Genomic DNA, 23245 nt, shown 5'->3' with positions numbered 1-23245 from the left:
TCTCTGCATATAAATAAGCAAATATTTCATATACTTAGAATTGAACAGTTATCTTGCTGTAAAACTGTTACATTTAAATCCTTTTCACAAAGTCATTTAACAATAATATACACAATCTACACAAATTAATCTCTAAAAATACATCAATAATATACCTGTTACAATGACTCTGCTACTATTATCCCCTGATATGACACTAAAGGGGAGATACAACTATCTTACTGGGCGGTGCTTTTAGGATCCATTGTTTTTATATGTGAGAGAAGCACCAACAATAAGGTTTAATACTGTTAAACATTTTTCTTAGCTCCTAAGAGTCTACATTTTTTAAAATGTTTCTTTACAGCAATTTGCATCTGTTAGAATGATCTGCCGCACATTGTCCACATCATTAACTGTTGAAAGAAAAGTTAGTTCTCTTAAAGTGGAAAACATGCTGTGGCTTAGTTCTAAATTCATTACCATATAATATATATATATATATATATATATATATATATACTGTACATAGTTCTTAATTCTCTATTTTAATACTTATTAGTTTCCTGCTATAATATAATAAACAGACTAAAATAAGGATCAACAATACACTTCAAGATAATATATTCTCCTTCATTAAAATGACCTACCAATACATATATGTTTCAGTAACTCATAGGTGCTGGAACTAGGGGTACTGGGGTGTGTGTGTGAGCTACTGCACCCCCGGCTTGAAATGGTTTCCATCATATACTGGGTTTACAGTTAGGTTCAATGGCTCTCAGCACCCCCACTGTACAAGTTGTTCCAGCACCTCTGCAGTAACCTACAGATTTTTTTGTGTTAGAGTTTTTTAGGAGAGTGGAACATTTAGAAAGGGAATTTCCTTAAAGGGTGTTCTGCAGAACTGGGTAAAAAATAGCCAGTGCTGGAAAACAGTGGACTACAGGAATAAATAGTTTGCCAAGAGTATTACAGATCCTGCCCCAATCTTTCTATTTCTTCAATGAGGAAGTCAATGTCAGACTTAGTTGCCGCTGGGTTTGAGACAACCATTCGGAAGAAGTTGACTTTATCTCCCTGTGGCTGATATCCAACCATTGTGGTACCTGACTCCATCATCAGAGCTTTGATTTTGGGTGCCACCTTTATAATTAAAACAAAACAGGAAAGAAATTTAGAACCTTTTTCCTTTTATTAGTCACCGTATTTCTTAATTTAGAAAAGAGAGCAATTACACCAGAGATAGATGTTTACATAAAATGTCTGTAGAAAGAAAATGCCTGATTACATATAAGTTATATGTAAATTAGATGTTCAAAATTCTTCCATACTTAATACTCTAAGATGTTATGATTAGCAATGATGTCAACCTAAAAACCATCGCTTATGCAAACAGTATTCCTTATTAAGCTACTAATAACATCTTAGAGTACTGGAAGAATTTACAAATCTTAATTTACATGTCACTATTTATTCCTCTGATTAATTATTGGAATTCTTATAGTTTGGACAATGAAAAGTAACAAAGCCAATTTCATTCTGGTTTATAGTCTCATTTTCAACTTCTTAATGCTTCAGTATTTGGATAACAAACACTGAAAGTGCATCGTTAACGTTTAAAACGGGTCAGGAAAAGAATTCAGTGGAAAATTTTAACAAACATGAAATTTTTTTTGTCTTTGTAGGAATTTTCAGTGGAAAATTTGGACTTTTTATCAAAAAACAAGGAAAGGAGACACTTTCCATTAACATTTTTGTTTACTCAGAAAATGTTTCTGTCAAAAATTTTGATGGAAAATTTTCAACCAGTCCTACTGTATAAAGAAAACTTTCTACTGGTATTTTTTTTTTAAATCATGAAAACATTTGGATTGATTTTACAGCACCATGCAGTTATTACAATTATCTTCTTTATTTTCACTTTCAAAGAAAAAATTCCATCAAAGTCTTAACCGTTGCACGATATCTGTCACTAAAGAGCAGAGCACCTTGTCTTTCCTTGTCTAATTATGGGCCAGATTCTGCCACCCTTACTCCTCTTGAATAGTACTCCACATGAATAAGGGTGACACAATTTAGTCTTGTGAAATCGGGGGTCTGTCTAAGAAGACTCAGTAGAGTACACAGGCAAGTAAAACGATGATTCCCAGGACGACTTCATCTCTGACCTAGCCATTCAGTGTCTATCTCCGGGTGCCATTTGACACTTTTTCCTTGATGTCTCATAATGTCCCATCACCAGCTCACTCTTAACACGAGTGAGCTGGTCAAATCAAACACTTCATCTCTCTTCACAGACTTCTCCCCCTCCCTCTCTTTTCTGTCACTCTTGGCAATTCCATTAGTCATCTTGTCCCATAGGTTCACACAAGTAATTTTAATTCCTCTCTGTCCTTCTTTCCCCACAATGATCCAGCCACAACATCCTGCTGGTTCTTCCTCTACAATATCCCCAGTCTGCCCTCTTCTTTCTATTCTCACCACAAAAAACTCTTGGTCAGGGCCTGATTATTTCATCTTAACAACTGTAATCTCTTTTTGTCTCTTGTATTCTTAACCTCACCCCAATCTTAACTATCCAAAATGCTGCCACCAAAAAACATACTTTAGAAGAACTGGATATGTTCCATGTCTGATTTCAAAAAGAGAAATATAACTTCAGCCCCAATAAGAACAGGAGAGGAAGTGTCAAGGTCCAGAGGCCAGTCAATAACATGGAACTCTGGGGTAGAGCTGGTCCAGTGAAATAGGTTTGGAAAATGCTGATTTGTTGTACCCAAAGTGTTTCATAGCAATGTATGGGGTTCAACAAACTGACTAACCACCTGCCTGGGTTCCTGCCAGCTCAGTTCAGAGGCAGTCCCACCATGGAGACTGTTCCTGGATCCCAGAGATTCCAGGCTCCTAGTCCCAATGGCTCTCTGGGCTGTTGATTCCCCAGGCTGCAGGAATTGGGCAGCCCAGGGAGCTAGCTAGCCTAGGAGTCTAGAAGCCCTGAGGTTCCTGGCCCTAGACAGTCTGCATGGTGTGGCTGCCCAAAGACACAGACCCTTGAAAATCTGACAGCAGTGGACTGAAAGGGACATTATTCTTGTCACTTTCACTTCCACCCATCACTGAAAAGCAGCTGTGAAAATGACAAGAATCATGACAATCTCAGTGAGCAGTTGCCAGGGTCCTGCGGGAAATATTTTTGGAAATACCATGTGTTGGCATTTCCAGAACAATGATTTTACGGAATTCCCCTTTCCCCTGCTAAACAGAAATCCCAAATTTCCATCAGCTCTGTTTTGGAAACCTGGCTCAGAATAAGACTCATCAATCAGCACATGCAGAGATATGTTATTTTAGATAAATGGAACCCTTTGGCTTAGAAATGAAACAATATATTATACATTTAATGTGAGCCGCATACCCTGTGTAGCTTTTCTCTTCTCTCCTCAGAGTCTGGTATACCCCTGAGACTCTGAGGAATGTACCAGAAACATACATTTGTGTGTTCAGGCTGAAAAAAGAAAAAACAAACACGTAAGTGAATAAACATAAGAAGAAAATATAGATAGCCCACACCAATCTCCTGAAGGACAATAAATTGTTATTGAATATTTTATTACAGAAGTGGAGTCCATACATTTTATTAAGGCTGTTAGTTCTATATATTAAGAAACAATAAATTCTGTGTAATATTGCTACTTCAGTGTACTTGCAGTCGCCATCTTGGATTCACTATGCATTGTCCCTTTTACAGTATTCTAGAGTGCTGATGAAGTACGAACATTGTTCAACACTTATGTAATTTTAAGAGGATGTCCCTTCCAAGATTCCAGTGCCAGACAGCCCCCAGTCGTATTCAGTGACATCCTACACAGATGGGTCTGTCTTTTGGTAACTGATTTTCCTCCTCTTAGTAAGTGAAGAGACAAAGTATGTATCAACCAAGACTTTATACAGAGGCACCAGCAGCAGAGGAGGTAGAAGCTTTCAGAGAACCAGGAGTGACAACCTCAGGAATGTCTGCGTGAATAGGCTGTATTAAGGCCATCTTCATACCCTAATCTGAAAAACCAAACCAGTTCCGCTGCACTACATTCTTATGGGAGTCTGGCTTTTTGCTGATAAAGTATTCAGCTTGTGGTCCAATACAGTCCTTTAAGGTGAAAAGAAAAGAAAAGAAAAGAAAAGAAAAGAAAAGAAAAGAAAAGAAAAGAAAACGAGGGGAGGAATCCCTGTGTTCATAATTGAAATCCATACAGAAGTTCAGTATGTGTCTGGATAAAAGTCTGCCCAGATGTCAGTGGCCAGGTTGTTCTTTTTCATACGTAACTATGAGCTCTTGAGAAACCTACAGAAATTTCAAGATTGCTCCAAGAAATGTATACAGACTTGGTTTCCAGATGTCAGGTTACATGAAAAATATTTTTGGTCTATGTAATGACTTACCTCTCCATCAAAAACCATCTCAAATTCTTCCCTGTTTTTAATTTTAGTATAGAGGTATTCTGACAATTCCAGACATTTGTTGATCTGATTTTCAAATCCTACTGTACCCTATTTTAAAAAGAAAATGTTTTATTAGTTAAAAAAGTTTCCCCTCTTTTCTTTTACCATCTGGTCATCTCTAGTAATTAGGTTTGGACAGAAAATAAAATATGTAACAGGATTATCATTTTGCAAGTTAAAGGATGACCACAGAAATAAATAATACTTTTAGTGCAACTTATTTTGTAAATAGTGACATTCACATGGTTAAATGTGACCTACAAAAGAATTACTATTTTGTTTGTGCACTATTTTGTTTTTAAAAGAACTTTATTTATGGTGATAAATAAAAATAAATAAATAAATAGAGGTCTTTTTAAATTTTTAAAGAAGATTAATTTTTCAGGGGTTTTTTTTTGCCTTCAAAATATCAGGAATATTAAATCTTGGCTCCTCTGTTTTTGCTGGAGGACTAGAGCATTGGGGACAGTTTTAAATCTTTTCTCCCAGCTGTTTGTCAGGAATTTGCATTAAGAAAAGCAAGCTAGAAAGCAAATAAAGAGTTTTAAATAGTTTGACTGAAAATCCCTTTCCCCACTCCGTTGCTCAATTTTCCAGCTGGTCTTTTGTAATGTCATAATCCCGCCCATTCTCCAGTCCTCCAAACAAACAAACAAACAAATAAAAACAACCCTGGAAAAATAAAGCTTTAAAAAAATCCAGACCACCTTTGTACTTCATTGAAAAGGTAAATAAGGGCATGTACACATTTTTTCCCCCTCTTGCAGGTCACCTTTCAGCACCAGTGAAGCCCTTAATGCCACCCTCATTATGCATTTATGGTGCAGGTTCTCTACACTGGGATAAAATTCACACTGAAAGAATATTTGCAAGATGATTCAAGGGCTTAAATAAATATCGCATTAAACCCACTGTCTATTTTGGAGGCAAATTTGTGCTCATTTTTGGCAGCTGTTAATGCTGGAAGAAAAACCTCCACAGCTTCCAATGTCTCATTTTCCCAGAAAATGACCCAAAGGCAGTTGTTGCAATATAACATCCAATTTACTAGAAGTGGGTCCAACCCAAAACCTCAGAGCTGAAAGCTTTGAGAAAGTCTGCCTCTATAAAAGGCCCAGACCAAAATGCTGACTTTGAGCGCCTCAATTTTTGCAGAAATTTTAATTTCTTCAGTTGAATTTTGTGGTGTGGTCTGGGGACTACAATTTGTTTTAATAAAGTATCACAAACATCCTACTCCACTTCTGAAGTGCAAAGATGGCTGTATCCAGGGGTGAAAGTAAGTTAGAGGACCTATCCGTACGCAGGAGTCCTGAGCAGGGGGCGCGGCCTCAACCGGAAGAGGCAGAGCCTTAAATCCCCAGGCCCTTTAAATCTTGATTTAAAGGGCCAGGGCTCCAGCTGCGGTAGTGGCAGCTGGGAGCCCGGGGCCCTTTAAATCACCCCTGAGCTACCAGCTGCAGAGGAGGCTGGGAGCCCCAGGGCTCGGGGGCGATCTAAAGGGCCCGGGATCCAGCTGCTGCTACCACAGCGGAGCCCTGGGCCCTTTAAATCCCTGAGGAGCCCTGGAGGCTCCCGGCTGCTACCAAGCTTTAAAGGGCCTGGGGCTCTGCTGTGGGGATTTAAAGGGCCCTGGGGCTCCAGCCACCGCTACCCCAGGCCTTCAGCAGCAGGGCTCCAGCGGGGATTTAAAGGGTTGGGGCAGTAGCGGTGGCTGGAGCTCCGGGGCTCTTTAAATCCCCGCCAGAGCCCCCCACCCCTACCCCAGGGCTCGGGTAGCAGGGCTCAGGCAGGGATTTAAAGGGCTTGGGGCTCCACCAACCGCTACCGCCCCGGCCCTTTAAATCCCCTCTGGAGCCCCGCCGCCGCTACCCCAGGGCTTCGGCAGCAGGGCTCAGGCAGGGATTTAAAGGGCCCCAGGAGGGTAGCGTGGGCTGGAGCTCCGGGGCCCTTTAAATCCCCGCCAGAGCCCCGCCACTGCCGCTCCCCAGGGCTCGGGCAGCAGGGCTCAGGCCAGGATTTAAAGGGCCCCGGGGCGGTAGCGGTGGCTGGAGCCCCAAGCCCTTTAAATCCCCACCTGAGTCCTGCTGCCCAAGCCCTGGGATAGGGGTGGGGGGCTCTGGCAGGGATTTAAAGAGACCTGGAGCTCCAGCCACTGCTACTGCCCCGGCCCTTTAAATCCCCGCCAGAGCCCTGCCGCCGCTACCCCTGGGCTCGGGCAGCAGGGCTCAGGCCAGGATTTAAAGGGCCCTGGGGCAGTAGCAGTGGCTGGAGCTCCGGGGCCCTTTAAATCCCCGCCGCAGCCCCACTGCCGCTACCCCAGGGCTTTAAATTGCCCTTTCGGAAAGCCGGTCCTGGTACGGCGCACCGGCTCTTACCGGTACGCCATAGTGGGGCGTACCGGCTTACTTTCACCTCTGGCCATATCACATTATTGCTTAGATGTAAGCTTGTTGGGGCTGATGACTCTTTATGTTCTTGTACAGCACCTATTACATCGGGTTTCTGTTCCATGACTGGGACTCCTAGGCACTAAAAAATGCAAATAATAAATAGTAATAATATTAAACACAACAGTCTTCCTCCTATTCTCCCTCTCTGCACCATTGACTGGCAGTCAAATTCTTCACACACCACACTGGTGCTCTAGCCTCTCTTTGATAAGCAGGGGAGGATTTTGCACTTCACACCTGTTCTATATTCATGCTTGATTTTGGTGTGCTAAATGGCTCTCAACCATGGGTGTCCGGTGAACTGGAGGTTGGGGAGGCTAGCCCCCGGCCGCTCCCCTTCTGCCCGAGGCCCTGCCCCTCCCCTCTCCCATAATGTGCCCCTCCCCCGCAGGAGCTCAGAGCACCCCCATTGCAGCCCCCGGCCCCAGCCCTGGGCCACCCAAGTGCCCCCAGTCCTGGAGAGCCCAGCGGCACAGCAGCAGTGCCTCCAGCCCTGGAATGCCAGGCGGCATGGTCTCAGTGGCCCTGCCCCAGAACACCGGGCAGCCAGGAGGTGCGGTCCGAGCTCCAGGTGGGTGGCGCACCCCTGGCCCCAGTGCCAGCTGCCCTGAGTCCCAGTGGCAGGCCGTTCCGTCCCAGCCCCAGCCAGCCTGGGCCATGGAAGAGCGCCAGAAACTGCAGGATGGGGTCTGGGGGCAGAGTCTGGGTGAAGCCATGCCAGGCTGTTTGGGGACGCACAGTCTCCCCTGGCCTATGATACCTGCTTGCCCATGCTCTCAGCCACAAAAGAGAATGTTTGTAGTGAGGTTAGCTGCCAAGAGAGGGCCACAGTGTGGACTGCTGATTTTGTTGAAAAAAGCCAAAGGCAATAAAACACATGCTAGACTGATTTTTAGAAGGCCAACTGATCTATGGGTGACTCAGGGTTGACAGGGTTCTGTAGTCAGTAAATGGTGATTAGTACTATACATATAATATTTTCAAGTTATGGGTCACAGTCCAATTTTAATGAATCGTAGGTGGATTTATGCCCTGGGCCTGCAGCCCCAAAAGGGTTTGATTTGGAGAAAGGAACCGGTACTCAGTGTATTCAGAACTACCACCAAATCTGTGTTGGATACCACAGTAATTGGAAAAATGAACACAAGAAAAGATAATTTAGGATGTTCCAATAATTCTTCATGCTTTTGCAAATCTGAATGTTAATATTTTGTTCAGTTGTATTTCCTTTGCTGCAGTATTTTTAAAGACACTCTGATGACTCAGAGAAAACTTTGAAAAAATATTTTGTTTAAAAAACAAAAATAGAGATGCATACTTGTTATTTGATTCCCTCATTTTTTAATATTAAAGAAATTTATAGTAAAAATGAGCTTTTATTCATCAGAGGTTATGTGCTGCTTAATCCTCCTCTGAAGTCAAAATTCTCTTTATATGACTTTAGAGTGTGCCATAGCAATAATTATCATTTAATAAAGGATTAGATTGTGGCCACCTTATCAACTGAATCACGCATTTGGGTAATTTTGCCTGACTGAGCGCTACAGGAATGGCCCCAGAGTATCACAATTTCATGTAGCAAAATAGAGAGCAAGAAAGTAGTAGTATTAACAGGAAGAAATGTGTTTACCTGCAAATTTGGGTCCCGATCCCACAAATACTTATGCACGTGCTCAACATTAGTCACATGAGAAGCCACATTGACTTCAATGTTATTAATGTTAAGCATGAGCCTAAGTGTTTGCTGTCTCAGGGCCTTGGGAACCAATCCTGCTGTCCTTTGTCAGGCAAAGCTCTTCACAGAACCAAACTTTGTTTTCTAAGTTTTCCATAAAGTCCAAACAACTCTTCTAAAGAAACAACATAGGTATTTTCTCTATTATATACATACAAATTAAATATATTTCTGAGTCATTTTAATTGGACATTTATTGTTTACCTTAGCTTTCCACATCAACCAGAATTTGAAAATGTCCACATGACGACCACATTGTATTGCTTTATCTCCAGTGTCATAGGATATATCATATTGTTTATCTTGCTGGAACAGATATCCGGCACACATCTGATTGCAACCCTGAAGTAGACCCTATGATGAAAAAGCGAATATGTATAACACATATGTAATATATCCATTGAATATATACAAACATACATATATTGTAGAAAAATTGTACTTTTAGGGACCAAATTTTCAGATACTGACCTGATTTTGAGGGCACAAGCTGTAGACACAATTTTGTGCTCTCAAGCTGATCATTTAGATGTCTAAGTTCCTGATTATTCAAGCGATGAAGTTGCATGCATATCACACTGAGACATTACATGCATATCACACACAGATAAAAATAAGTTTTAACAATACTTAAAAAAAATATTACTGAAAATGCCAGGCTAAATGTATTTGAATTCTTAGTATTCCAAACAAATGTTTCCTGCCTTATACTCCTGGATTCTAGAATATGAGACTACTGTTTCTTAGAAAATAAGACTTTTCGGAGAATCATAAAATACTAGGGTTGGAAGAGACCTCAGGAGGTCATCTAGTCCAATCCCCTGCTCAAAGCAGGATCAACACCCACTAAATCATCCCAGGCAGGGCTTTGTCAAGCCAGGCCTTAAAAACTCTGAGGATGGAGATTCCACCACCTTCCTAAGTAACCCATTCCAGTGCTTCACCACCATCCTAGTGAAACAGTGTTTCCTAATATCCAACCTAGACCTCCCACACCGCAACTTGACACCGTTGTTCCTTGTTCTGTCATCTGCCACCACTGAGAACAGCCAAGCTCTATCCTCTTTGGAACTCCCCTTCAGGTAGTTGAAGGCTGCTATCAAATCTCCCCTCACTCTTCTCTTCTGTAGACTAAATAACCCCAGTTCCCTCAGTCTCTCCTCGTAAATCATGTGCCCAAGTCCCCTAATCATTTTTGTTGCCCTCCACTGGACTCTCTCCAGTTTGTCCACATCCCTTCTGTAGTGGGGGGACCAAAACTGGACGCAGTACTCCAGGTGTGGCCTCACCAGTTCTGAGTAGAGGGGAATAATCACTTCCCTCGATCTGCTGGCAATGCTCCTACTAATACAGCCCAACATGCCATTGGCCGCCTTGGCAACAAGGGCACGCTGCTGACTCACATCCAGCTTCTTATCCACTGTAATCCCCAGGTTCTTTTCTGCAGAACTGCCGCTTAGCCAGTCAGTCCCTAGCCTATAGCAGTGTATGGGATTCTTCCTTCCTAAGTGCAGGACTCTGCACTTGTCCTTGTTGAACCACATCAGATTTCTTTGGGCCCAATCCTCCAATTTGTCTAGGTCACTCTGCAACCTATCCATATCTACCTCTCCCCCCAGCTTAGTGTCATCTGCGAACTTGCTGAGGTGCAATTAATCACATCATCCAGATAATTAGTGTGAGTTGATTGGTTGAGAGTTAATTTTTCATTGTCATTTTCTTTGTTGTTATATGTTTATACTGAACTGTGAGACTGAGTAACTTTGCTCTGGTGCATAAATTAGTTTAAAATGTGGAGGATGGCTTCAACTCCATTTAGGGCCCAGCTCTGGTACTACTAAACATCAGTAATAAGTATGAGCATAACTGGGTCCATACTAGACACATGCTGCTTTTACAATGAAAAGAAAAAGAACTGTTCCACTTCTTCACTAGCTCGATTAGTAATACTATTTTTCCTTGACTGCATACGATCTACACAGAAATATGAAGAGAAACCAAAGTTCTCATGTTCTGAGTTATCATATTAAGAATGTATACTATACTTTCATCTTTAGATCTCAAAGCACTTTACAAAGGAAGGCAATTATCCCCATTTTATGTTGGGGAAACTGAGGCACCGAGCAATGATGTGATTTGCCAAGGTCACCCAGCAGGTCATGGCATGACTAGAACTGAGGCCTTCCAAGTTCCACTCTTGTGATCTATGCAGTAGACCAGTGTTTCTTAACCTTTTTGATGCCAGGGACCAGCTTGCTGCCTTCCTAAACTGTGTCAGTGAGCTCTCAGGGACCAGTACCAGTCCATGGGACTGGTCGTTGAGAAAAGTTGCATTAGAGACTAGACCACACTGCCTCTCTAAATTACCATTTCTGAGAGTGATAGTTAGACAAGTTAATGGAAATTAGAAAGATTAAAATGTCCTGCTCATAGATGATAATGTTCACCTATTGAAAGAGAAGTATTTGGATTCTAATCCTGCTCCCACTGATGACAAAGGCAAAACTTTGAGGATCCTAAAATTGCTTCTGGAGTAGAACTAAAAGTAACATGGCTACTTTCCAGCAGATTTTAAACTCTTAAGCCACTTGTGCAATGCAAAATGTTTGCTGTTTATTTTTAAAGCCTAATGTTTGTCCAATTATCAAGTCACAGGGTGGATGTACAATGTTTTATAAAAACACAGGGCCAGATCCTCAGCTGGTATACATCAGCATGACTCCATTGACATCACTGAAGCTATCTGAGGATCTTGCCCTGTAGTGTTTACTGTGTTAACCAAAAGCTGAAAAAGGAAAAAGTACTTCCCTCCTCCTCCAAATAAAACAAACATAAATCTACCCAACTCTTCCCGTCAGAAAGAAGCCTACAAAGAAACATACCTTGCAGCATGCCCTAAAAAACTCATGGCTCATTTCACTACTTGTTCTATTGCAAGACTATCAAACAATATAAAACAGACCTTTTCCCGAATCAGAATGGCTGAACATTGTAACAAAACTCCCATCATCTTGTGTGGATTCCATGTGACCGAATTGGCTCTGCAAAAGAATTATGCCCTCAGAGTAGATATGGAAAACAAAGATAAACTTACACCAGTGTAAAGCCAGTGTAAGTGACAACAGAATTGTCATAAACAGGTTAGCTGTTTTGCCTAATTGATGTAACTATGGAGGGTATCAGTGTCTTTGATGTCACCTTTCCCAGATGTGCTGCCTAGGAAAGCAGTTCTTCCAGGATTGATATTACTGTGTCAGACAATAGCGATTACTTGATATTGTAATTAATGTCAACTAATTAGTGTCAAACTATGCTGAATACTTGATATTGTAACTTTATTCCCAGAAGAATCATCTTCTGGAGACAGCACTAACAGGAATAACAAAACCAGCATGACAGCTTCAATTAGTTCAAAGTATCTGCAGGTGGGCAGGGAATTAAGGAGACATTCTCACACACCAGGTATCTAGAGTTCTTTGCTAAATGGCTGGTGCTGTTATAGTCCTCCAGTAGGGAAAAGAAGCTGCTAATTCTTACCCACTTTTCCAGCTAAAGCTCTAATGGATCTTTTTCTTGTTATTTTGTCAGACATATAGGTTGTTAAGAGGCTATAAAACTCTTTACAGTGCATGCCAAACATATAATGTATAAACTTTTTAGGCTGAAGAGTCAATGAATATGCAAGATCAGTTAATTTACTTGCCAAGCAGGTGAGATGTCCTGTGTTTTAAACACACTATCCTAGATAGTTTCATAGTGTTGGTAGAAGAAATGTCCCAACATTTTGCTGCTACTGCCCTCTCCATTCCATCTTATTAACTACTGAATATCCCCTTGTGTAACTATGTATTTTAGATTCTTTAAAGAAGGAAAGTATATAGTATGGGTGAGATTTTTCATGGTAAAAAGAAAAGGAGTACTTGTGGCACCTTAGAGACTAACCAATTTATTAGAGCATAAGCTTTCGTGAGCTACAGCTCACTTCACTGATGAAGTGAGCTGTAGCTCACAAAAGCTTATGCTCTAATAAATTGGTTAGTCTCTAAGGTGCCACAAGTACTCCTTTTCTTTTTGCAAATACAGACTAACACGGCTGTTACTCTGAAACCAATTTTTCATGGTGTTTGCCTGGGTGCACACAGGGTGGGGAAGGACAATTCAAAGAGTCGTTCTCTTTTTTTGCATCCCCCTCTCAAGAGCCAGAAATAATCATAGTCCCTGCATTCTGGGGAGAACAGTGACTGGTCCACCCTAGTGGCCACAAATGGAGCAGCTGTGCCCTCTGCTACCAGAGCTATCTCAGGGATGGAGAATGAAGCACATCCACCTAAGGAATAGCACAGCACGTGTGGTCACCCTGCACCTTTGGGAACTCATAGTCCCTCCAGGAACTCCTCTTTAGGCAGTGCAGTCTGATACAGTCCCCGCATGCACACAGCACAATCTGGACTCTTTACATAGAAACCAGACTGTGTGGGATGTGATTTTTTCCAAAAAAGTTCAATGACATATTAGAAGAAACATTTAGGAAGTAGAATTTATTTGTTATATTTTCAAATGGTGAGATATGGTCTCAATTTACCATCTGTGTTACAGAATCTTATCTTTATGTTTCAAAAGCATGAGAGAATTTTAAGTAGTTGTCTCAGGACATGTTAAAAACTAAAAAAGGGGGATATTAGGAGGGTTTTAACATAAGGGCACCATTCACTGACTTGCACAATAAAAGGGCATGCCAAGATAGCTCATTCAGGCCCTGCCTCCATGGCAGAAGGCCATTCAGAGCATGTACACATTTTTTGGTATACCAAGTCTGGCTAGAGTGCTAATAGATCCCAGCTGGGGCCTGTGAAAATCAGTTATGCAGCATGTGTCCTCTACCAGTCACTGCAGATCAATGTGGTTTATTATGGTAAGAAAAATCACAACACCCACCGGGACCTGCTGTTTTCAGTCACTGCTTAGAGTTGGGATTTAATGATTAGCCCCAGCTGCCCTCAGGTCAGTATCAGTGTGCCAGATTCTGTCCTGATTTACCAATGGGTTGAATAGGGTGTGAGGGCAGAATTTGGCACAATGGCTCTTCAGTGGACCTACTGCCGTAATAAGAGTGGCTGGCCAACTGGATTGGCTAGTGGTTAGACCTGGGTTTGTGTGGCTCAGTTGCTTTGTGGTTTCCCTGCCAGGTGCTTCATACTGCTTTCTTGATCTTTGCACTAGGAGGGTCCACATTATTTTCCCACCCACCAACCTCATTCTTTGTCCTATTTTTGCTGGTTACTTGCTATATATGCTAAATTTCCCACCGGTGGGAAATTTTGGCTTTTACAAGAAAGCGCTTATGTTTCACTGTTTCCTTTTATCGTGCTACATTATATCTATCTTTGTGTCCTGGGAATTAGAAATGAATGGCTCTAGGGTATGGAAGGAATTTTGTGCTAGGCTTTTCCATGCTAATTTGACTGGCCATGGTTAGATTTTACCTCAAATGCCTTTTTGCTTTCCTTGGAGATTCAGATATCTTGCACATATTAATGGTGCACCTTGTATGGTGTCTGGGTATGCAGCAGTTTTCTGATTTACATGCATATGGTCAGTTCTTGCTGATAGAGCAGTATCCAGTGGGGGCAGGTGAGTCAAGAGACAGAACCTCACGTAGGTTAAGGCCTTGTCATCATTGGATGAGAGCCACACCTGTGGAAAAGTCTTCTCATCATACTAGACTGGACCACTGTTGAGGTATGGATAAGCTTGGAAATACAGAGGGGGTCTGTCCTGTGACACAGGCTGTGGACCAAGACAGTGCCCTGGTGATGCAGGTTACTGCACATGAATCTGGGTCAAGTTCAGCAAGAACTTCCTGCCTGTTTTAAATTTGGTTGATTTGAATCAAGGTTATTTAATGAAGGTCAGGTCCTTGCCTCAGTGAACATCCGGATGAAAGGGGCTGTGTAAGAGGGAATGCCATCAAGGCCCATGGAGGTAAGGTATATTTCCCACAGACCATTCTCTGGACACTACAGCAGCCTTAGGCTTTCAGTAGCCCTCCCGGCCCCTGTGTCCTGCTGGAAAGAGGGAATAGCTTTTGGAACCGTGTATTTACGGAACCACTAGCCCCACCTCCGAAGTCCCCTGCACATTGAGGTGCAGTGACTCTATGATGCTGTGCCTGCGCTGCAGGAAGACCCCTAGGTGAGCTCCACAAATCCTTCTACCCTTGCGTAATGGAATGGCGCCAGCTCTGCTGCGGTCGTTGCCCTTTTCAGCCATGGAGAGCGAAGGTCTGCCCCCAAAAGCTGCTGCCAGTGTGACCCCACCATGTGTCTCTCTACTTCAGGGGTGGGCAAACTACGGCCTGCGGGCCACATCTGGCCCTCCAGCTGATTTAATCCAGCCCTCGAGCTCCCGCTGGGGAACAGGATCTGGGGCTTGCTCCAGCCAGAAGCAGGGTCAGGGGCCACTCCGCATGTGTGTGCCCTGGCTTCCGGTAGCAGCGGCATGTTCGCCCTCCGGCTTCTACATTTAGGGCCAGCCAGGGGGCTCTGCACGCTGCCCCCACCCCAAGCGCCGCTCCCGTAGCTCCCATTGGCCAAGAACTGTGGCCAATGGGAACTGCAGGGGAGGCGCCTGTGGACGGGGCAGCGCACAGAGCCACCTGGTCACGCCTCTGTGTAGGAGCCGGAGAGGGGACATGTCGCTGCTTCCAGGAGCTGCTTGAGGTAAGCGCTGCCTGGATCCTGTGCCCTTGACCCCCTCCCATGCCCCAACCCCTGCCCCAGCCCTGATCCCCCTCCTGCCCTCCAAACCTCTCAGTCCCAGCCTGGTGCACCCTCCTGCGCCCCAAGCCCCTCATTCCCAGGCCTACTCCAGAGCCTGCACCCCCAATTGGAACCCTCAGCCCCCCAAACCCCAAATTCCTGCCCCAGCCCAGAGCCCCCTCCTGAACCCTGAACTCCTCCCACCCCAAAGCCCACACCCCCAGCCGGAGCACTCACTGCCCCCCGTGTCCCAGTCCCCTGCCCTAGCCCTGATCCCCCTCCTGCCCTCCGAACCCCTTGGTCCCAGCCTGGAGCACCCTCCTACACCCCAGATCCCTCGTCCCCAGCCCCACGCCAGAGCCCACACCTCCAGTAGGACCGCTCCCCCCCATACCCCTACCCCAGCCAGGAACCCCCTCCTGCACCCTGAACTCCTCATTTCTGGCCCCACTCCAGAGCCCACACCCCCAAGCAGAGCCCTCACCACCTCCTGCACCTGAACCCCAATTTTGTGAGCATTCATGGGCCCCCATACAATTTCCATACCCAGATGTGGCCCTCGGGCCAAAAAGTTTGCCCACCCCTGCTCTAGTTGATGTTTATATCATTGGCTCTCATTTAGAGAAGATTCATCTGTAGCTAGAATAAAGGCTCAATATTTACTGGAAGTGATTCCAAAGAGCTTCCAGGTGAGGAGTCCCATAACCTTCCCCCCCTCCACACACACACACACACACTCGAATCCCTTCCCAGGATTCCTCTTTTTATTCCCACACCAAGTTTAGCCTTCTAATCCTTACTCTCAAGGCCCAGCCCAGCTTAAATCTCATTTCCTACAGGTCAGCCTGTCCTCTCTCTTTAGTTTTCCCATTGTGCCTCCTTTGAAGTTACGCTTTACTTTTGGAACTGCCTCCCCTCCTCCTATTTGCTAAACAATCTCCCTGTCCTCCTTCAAACTTACCTTTCACTTTGCTTTCCATCACTGACCTCCTCTCCAATGCAGTTTTCAACCCCCTGTTCAACCTTTTATTGTTTCTGTTTAATTTACAGTGTAAGATCCTTGAGGCAGGGACTTTGTCCTTCCATACATTTGTGAAAGACCACATACAACTGCATAAATAAATAGCAACACCAATAAGCTGTGTGCAGTACCTTTCTATTCCATTCAGTTTATGACGATGCTTCCTGGACATTAGCAGTCCACCTCCCCAAGCAGCCTGAAAGTGTTGCAAGAACAGGTAAAAAGTCAGTATTTTTGAAAAGTCTATAATATTTTACTTTACCATGCACCCAGCCCTTTAAACCTTCCGGCCACTGGACTACTAATGGAAGTTAAATACGTGGAGCATTCTTAGGATGGGGCTCTATATCTATTTGCAACTCTCTTAAGCTCAAAATCACAGGGAAGATGAGCACTGCTCAACAGTAAAGATTTAAATTCAACACCAAACATTTGCAGACTAGAATCCGCTGTCACTAGGATTAGTTTTAGCAGATTGTTCAGTTACTTACATCTACATGGAGCCAGAGGTTATATTTTTCACATATGTCTGCAATCTCCTCTATTGGATCAAAGGCCCCGTAGACTGTTGTTCCTGCGGTTGCATTTACATAAAGTGGAATATGTCCCTGCAATATAAATAATGTTGATTCAGCGTGAAATCTGGTCCACCTCAAAAATCAGACTTCAAGGGGATTTCAGGTGCTTCACCTGCCCCTGTGTCCCTGTGTCGACGTTTGTGGGTTTACTCTCAATTTTTCCATTTAAAAAAAATGTTTTTGTCTCCATTGTTGCTGCATGAAAGCCCCCCACAAACAACCATGAAAACTGATTCCCTGATTGGCGACACAGGAGAAATGGGGAAACTGGTTATACAAAGTGCTGTCAAATGCCCAAAGTAAACAAACAAAGAAAAATTGTGTCTCTGATCTCTTTCAGTTATGGTAAAGTTAGGAGACTTTTGTAACAATATTAAGCAAAAAATAAGTAAATGAAAAATAAAACAAATTCAGATGGAAGTGTGATTTTAAGTTGACAGTTGTTCCTTTGATCTTTCTTGTATACAGTAGAATTTTAAAAGTGCAACTGCAAGCCGTATCAAACTGAGATGACTTTGAACTTCATTAAATAGAATTTAAAATATACCTATCTACTTGTTACTGGGACAGCATAGCTACAAAAATATATTTAATTTAATATGCAAGCTACAGCTTGTTTAGAATAGGTACTCTTGAACACCAACTTTTGAAGATTCCTCTTCACTGTTTTACAAAACATTAATTTATTCTTGCATTGATTTTTATTTTTAAATATAGGATTCCTCACATGGAAAATTAACATTAACGTTTAAAGGGACCAATCCTACAAACCCACCCTTGAAGCCAATAGGAATTCTAAAGAGTTCATAGGATTAGCCCCAAAAAGGTTCTTACATATTTTCATATAATTTTTCATATTAATAATAATCTTTTTCAATTTTTCTAAAACAGAAAAATAAAAAGGAAAAATCCTACCCATTTAGGCCTTGTTCAGAAAGATATATGTGTATATCAAGAGTTTGAAATAACTACATGAATTAAATAGTAAATTAAAACCAAAATCTGTAGATTATTTCTTGAACAGTGTAGAAATATAGAGCTATACAACCAAAATCATCATTGTAGAATAAAATAGGTCTCTGACAGCGTCTAGAATAAATATTCTGATTTAATGTTATTCCTCATCCTCAAAGGGAAAATGTAATAAATTCTTAATCTAAACATTAAAGCTCTAAGCTTTAAAATGTGTACCTTTTGCTTAGCTTCCAGAATTTTGGCTTCCAAATCAGCTGGTATTATTTTCCCTCTGTAATTATTGCAGAAACAAAAAGATAAAGAAAATTAGAAGATTGTGCACAAAGAGTTTCAGCTACAGCAGAAATAATTTAATGGGATCTTTTCAACAGACCATTAGCAGCTTGACACACTGTACTGAACCAGTCCTTAAGCACAATAAAATAAATTTAACAGATGAACACATTTAATACATCAAGAACTTAACATTCATCCTACCTTTCATTGCATTTTATCAAAATCACATTTTCTGTTCCAAACCCAAGTGCAGCCCCAGCTTTCTTTATTGAGTAGTGACTCTGCAAGAAAAACATACACAGCCTTACTGGTGGAATAGTCACTTATCTGAATGTCTTAAAAACATTTAGCAATATATTAACAACAACAATTAGCAGCGTGTTAAACTCACATGTTCCGAAGTGAAGAGAACCAGTTTAGGAACTGCAGCCATGCCTTTAGTTTTGACTTCAGGGAAATACTTGTAGCGAGCAGCCATTATGCCGTACATATTGGATATAGCCCCTCCTATAAAAGAGCACAAAACATTGAAAATGAGAAAAGCAATCTGACCTTTTATAGAAGAAAGGCATGTCAATATCATTTGTGCAATGTAGTGAAAACTTCAGTGAAGTATGAAAGAACAACTTACTGAGCCCTGGTCTACACTAGGACTTTAGGTCGAATTTAGCAGCGTTAAATGGATGTAAACCTGCACCCGTCCACACAATGAAGCCCTTTATTTCGACTTAAAGGGCTCTTAAAATTGATTTCCTTACTCCACCCCTGACAAGTGGATTAGCGCTTAAATCGACGTTGCCGGCTCGAATTTGGGGTACTGTGGACACAATTCGATGGTATTGGCCTCCGGGAGCTATCCCAGAGTGCTCCATTATGACCGCTCTGGACAGCACTCTCAACTCAGATGCACTGGCCAGGTAGACAGGAAAAGAACCGCTAACTTTTGAATCTCATTTCCTGTTTGGCCACCGTGGCAAGCTGCAGGTGACCATGCAGAGCTCATCAGCACAGGTGACCATGATGGAGTCCCAGAATCGCAAAAGAGCTCCAGCATGGACCGAACGGGAGGTACGGGATCTGATCGCTGTTTGGGGAGAGGAATCCGTGCTATCAGAACTCCGTTCCAGTTTTCGAAATGCCAAAACCTTTGTCAAAATCTCCCAGGGCATGAAGGACAGAGGCCATAACAGGGACCCGAAGCAGTGCCGCGTGAAACTGAAGGAGCTGAGGCAAGCCTACCAGAAAACCAGAGAGGCGAACAGCCGCTCTGGGTCAGAGCCCCAAACATGCCGCTTCTATGATGAGCTGCATGCCATTTTAGGGGGTTCAGCCACCACTACCCCAGCCGTGTTTTTTGACTCCTTCAATGGAGATGGAGGCAATACGGAAGCAGGTTTTGGGGACAAAGAAGATGATGATGAGGAGGAGGTTGTAGATAGCTCACAGCAAGCAAGCGGAGAAACCGGTTTTCCCGACAGCCAGGAACTGTTTCTCACCCTAGACCTGGAGCCAGTACCCCCCGAACCCACCCAAGGCTGCCTCCTGGACCCAGCAGGCGGAGAAGGGACCTCTGGTGAGTGTACCTTTTAAAATACTATACATGGTTTAAAAGCAAGCATGTGAAAGGATTACTTTGCCCTGGCATTTGCGGTTCTCCTAGATGTAGTCCTAAAGCCTTTGCAAAAGGTTTCTGGGGAGGGCAGCCTTATTGCGTCCTTCATGGTAGGACACTTTACCACTCCAGGCCAGTAACACGTACTCGGGAATCACTGTAGAACAAAGCATTGCAGTGTATGTTTGCTGGCATTCAAACAACATCCGTTCTTTATCTCTCTGTGTTATCCTCAGGAGAGTGAGATATAATTCATGGTCACCTGGTTGAAATAGAGTGCTTTTCTTCAGGGGACACTCAGAGGAGCCCATTCCTGCTGGGCTGTTTGCCTGTGGCTAAACAGAAATGTTCCCCGCTGTTAGCCACAGGGAGGGGGGAAGGTTGAGGGGGTAGTCACACGGTGGGAGGAGGCAAAATGCGACCTTGTAACGAAAGCACATGTGCTATGTATGTAATGTTAACAGCAAGGTTTACCCTGAAAGAGTGTAGCCACTGTTTTATAAAATGTGTCTTTTTAAATACCGCTGTCCCTTTTTTTTTCTCCACCAGCTGCATGTGTTTCAATGATCACAGGATCTTCTCCTTCCCAGAGGCTAGTGAAGCTTAGAAAGAAAAAAAAACGCACTCGCGATGAAATGTTCTCCGAGCTCATGCTGTCCTCCCACACTGACAGAGCACAGACGAATGCGTGGAGGCAAATAATGTCAGAGTGCAGGAAAGCACAAAATGACTGGGAGGAGAGGTGGCGGGCTGAAGAGAGTAAGTGGCGGGCTGAAGAGAGTAAGTGGCGGGCTGAAGACAGGGCTGAAGCTCAAATGTGGCGGCAGCGTGATGAGAGGAGGCAGGATTCAATGCTGAGGCTGCTGCAGGACCAAACCAGTATGCTCCAGTGTATGGTTGAGCTGCAGCAAAGGCAGCTGGAGCACAGACTGCCACTGCAGCCCCTCTGTAACCAACCGCCCTCCTCCCCAAGTTCCATAGCCTCCACACCCAGACGCCCAAGAACGCGGTGGGGGGGCCTCCGGCCAACCAGCCACTCCACCACAGAGGATTGCCCAAAAAAAAGAAGGCTGTCATTCAATAAATTTTAAAGTTGTAAACTTTTAAAGTGCTGTGCTTAAAGTGCTGTGTGGCATTTTCCTTCCCTCCTCCACCACCCCTCCTGGGCTACCTTGGTAGTCATCCCCCTATTTGTGTGATGAATGAATAAAGAATGCATGAATGTGAAGCAACAATGACTTTATTGCCTCTGCAAGCGGTGATTGAAGGGAGGATGGGCGGGTGGTTAGCTTACAGGGAAGTAGAGTGAACCAAGGGGCGGGGGGTTTCATCAAGGAGAAACAAACAGAACTTTCACACCGTAGCCTGGCCAGTCATGAAACTGGTTTTCAAAGCTTCTCTGATGCGTACTGTGCCCTCCTGTGCTCTTCTAACCGCCCTGGTGTCTGGCTGCGCATAACCAGCAGCCAGGCGATTTGCCTCAACCTCCCACCCCGCCATAAACGTCTCCCCCTTACTCTCACAGATATTGTGGAGCACACAGCAAGCAGTAATAACAGTGGGAATATTGGTTTCGCTGAGGTCTAAGCGAGTCAGTAAACTGCGCCAGCGCGCCTTTAAACGTCCAAATGCACATTCTACCACCATTCTGCACTTGCTCAGCCTGTAGTTGAACAGCTCCTGACTACTGTCCAGGCTGCCTGTGTACGGCTTCATGAGCCATGGCATTAAGGGATAGGCTGGGTCCCCAAGGATACATATAGGCATTTCAACATCCCCAACAGTTATTTTCTGGTCTGGGAATAAAGTCCCTTCCTGCAGCTTTTGAAACAGACCAGAGTTCCTGAAGATGCGAGCATCATGCACCTTTCCCGGCCATCCCACGTTGATGTTGGTGAAACGTCCCTTGTGATCCACCAGAGCTTGCAGCACTATCGAAAAGTACCCCTTGCGGTTTATGTACTCGGCGGCTTGGTGCTCCGGTGCCAAGATAGGGATATGGGTTCCGTCTATAGCCCCACCACAGTTAGGGAATCCCATTGCAGCAAAGCCATCCACTATGACCTGCACATTTCCCAGGGTCACTACCCTTGATATCAGCAGATCTTTGATTGCGTGGGCTACTTGCATCACAGCAGCCCCCACAGTAGATTTGCCCACTCCAAATTGATTCCCAACTGACCGGTAGCTGTCTGGCGTTGCAAGCTTCCACAGGGCTATCGCCACTCGCTTCTCAACTGTGAGGGCTGCTCTCATCTTGGTATTCATGCGCCTCAGGACAGGGGAAAGCAAGTCACAAAGTTCCATGAAAGTGCCCTTACGCATGCGAAAGTTTCGCAGCCACTGGGAATTGTCCCAGACCTGCAACACTATGCGGTCCCACCAGTCCGTGCTTGTTTCCCGAGCCCAGAATCGGCGTTCCACAGCATGAACCTGCCCCATTAGCACCATGATGCATGCATTGGCAGGGCCCATGCTTTCAGAGAAATCTGTGTCCATGTCCTGATCACTCACGTGACCGCGCTGACGTCGTCTCCTTGCCCGGTATCGCTTTGCCAGGTTCTGGTGCTGCATATACTGCTGGATAATGCGTGTGGTGTTTAATGTGCTCCTAATTGCCAAAGTGAGCTGAGCGGCCTCCATGCTTGCCTTGGTATGGCGTCCGCACAGAAAAAAGGCGCGGAACGATTGTCTGCCATTGCTCTGACAGAGGGAGGGGCGACTGACGACACGGCTTACAGGGTTGGCTTCAGGGAGCTAAAATCAACAAAGTGGGTGTCTTTACATCAAGGAGTATTTCAGGCAGGACTTCACGGAGGGTTCCAATAAGAAATGGTGCACCTAAGTTATCGTTCTTATTGGAACAAGGAGGTTAGCCTGGCCTCTAATTGATACATGGCTAGATTTACCTCGCTGCACCTTCTCTGTGAGTGACTGCAGTGTGACCTAGAAGAATGAGTCCCCTAGACAGGGGATGGGGGGAAGCAAATGAGTACAAAACAAATCTGGTCTATTTCTTGTTTTGACCCACTCCATCTATCTTTTACATCTTTGGCTGGCAGCAGATGGTGCAGAAGGACTGCATGCCATCCACATCTCATGGCTGCTCGGCAGAAGATGGTACAGTACGACTGCTAGCCATCCTCATCTCTTGCCTGCCTGGCAGAAGATGGTACAATACGACTACTAGCAATCCTCATCTCTTGCCTGCCTGGCAGAAGATGGTACAGTACGACTGCTAGCAGTCCGTATCGCCTGCCCGCTCACCATAAGACGGTTCAATAGGACTGACTGCAGGACTAAAGAGAATGACCTGGTCAAGTCACTCCAAATTTAGTCCCTGCGCCCATGTCTG

General features: G+C 44.1%; 1 protein-coding gene across 3 annotated transcripts in view; it reads right to left on the bottom strand.

The window, feature by feature from the left end:
• Positions 1 to 485: 485 nt before the first annotated feature.
• The window catches only part of GAD1 (glutamate decarboxylase 1), a 47062-nt gene continuing 24302 nt past the window's right edge, over positions 486 to 23245 (bottom strand). For all 3 annotated transcript variants that reach the window (XM_084642911.1, XM_084642913.1, XM_084642912.1), the window contains exons 8-17: positions 18670 to 18785; positions 18480 to 18559; positions 18219 to 18273; positions 16941 to 17057; positions 16581 to 16645; positions 11633 to 11711; positions 8875 to 9024; positions 4423 to 4530; positions 3398 to 3487; positions 486 to 1125 (exon numbers count right to left, since the gene is read on the bottom strand). In XM_084642911.1, the coding sequence (XP_084499037.1) occupies positions 952 to 1125; positions 3398 to 3487; positions 4423 to 4530; positions 8875 to 9024; positions 11633 to 11711; positions 16581 to 16645; positions 16941 to 17057; positions 18219 to 18273; positions 18480 to 18559; positions 18670 to 18785 (1034 nt within the window). In that variant the 3' untranslated portion in view covers positions 486 to 951. The remainder of the gene's footprint in view (positions 1126 to 3397; positions 3488 to 4422; positions 4531 to 8874; positions 9025 to 11632; positions 11712 to 16580; positions 16646 to 16940; positions 17058 to 18218; positions 18274 to 18479; positions 18560 to 18669; positions 18786 to 23245) is intronic.

This window comes from Lepidochelys olivacea, assembly GCF_965140295.1.
Source record: "Lepidochelys olivacea isolate rLepOli2 genome assembly, chromosome: 11".
NCBI classification, from domain to species: domain Eukaryota; kingdom Metazoa; phylum Chordata; order Testudines; family Cheloniidae; genus Lepidochelys; species Lepidochelys olivacea.
The sequence above is the reverse complement of the archived record's forward strand: the minus strand, read 5'-3'. Positions and strand labels throughout refer to the sequence as shown.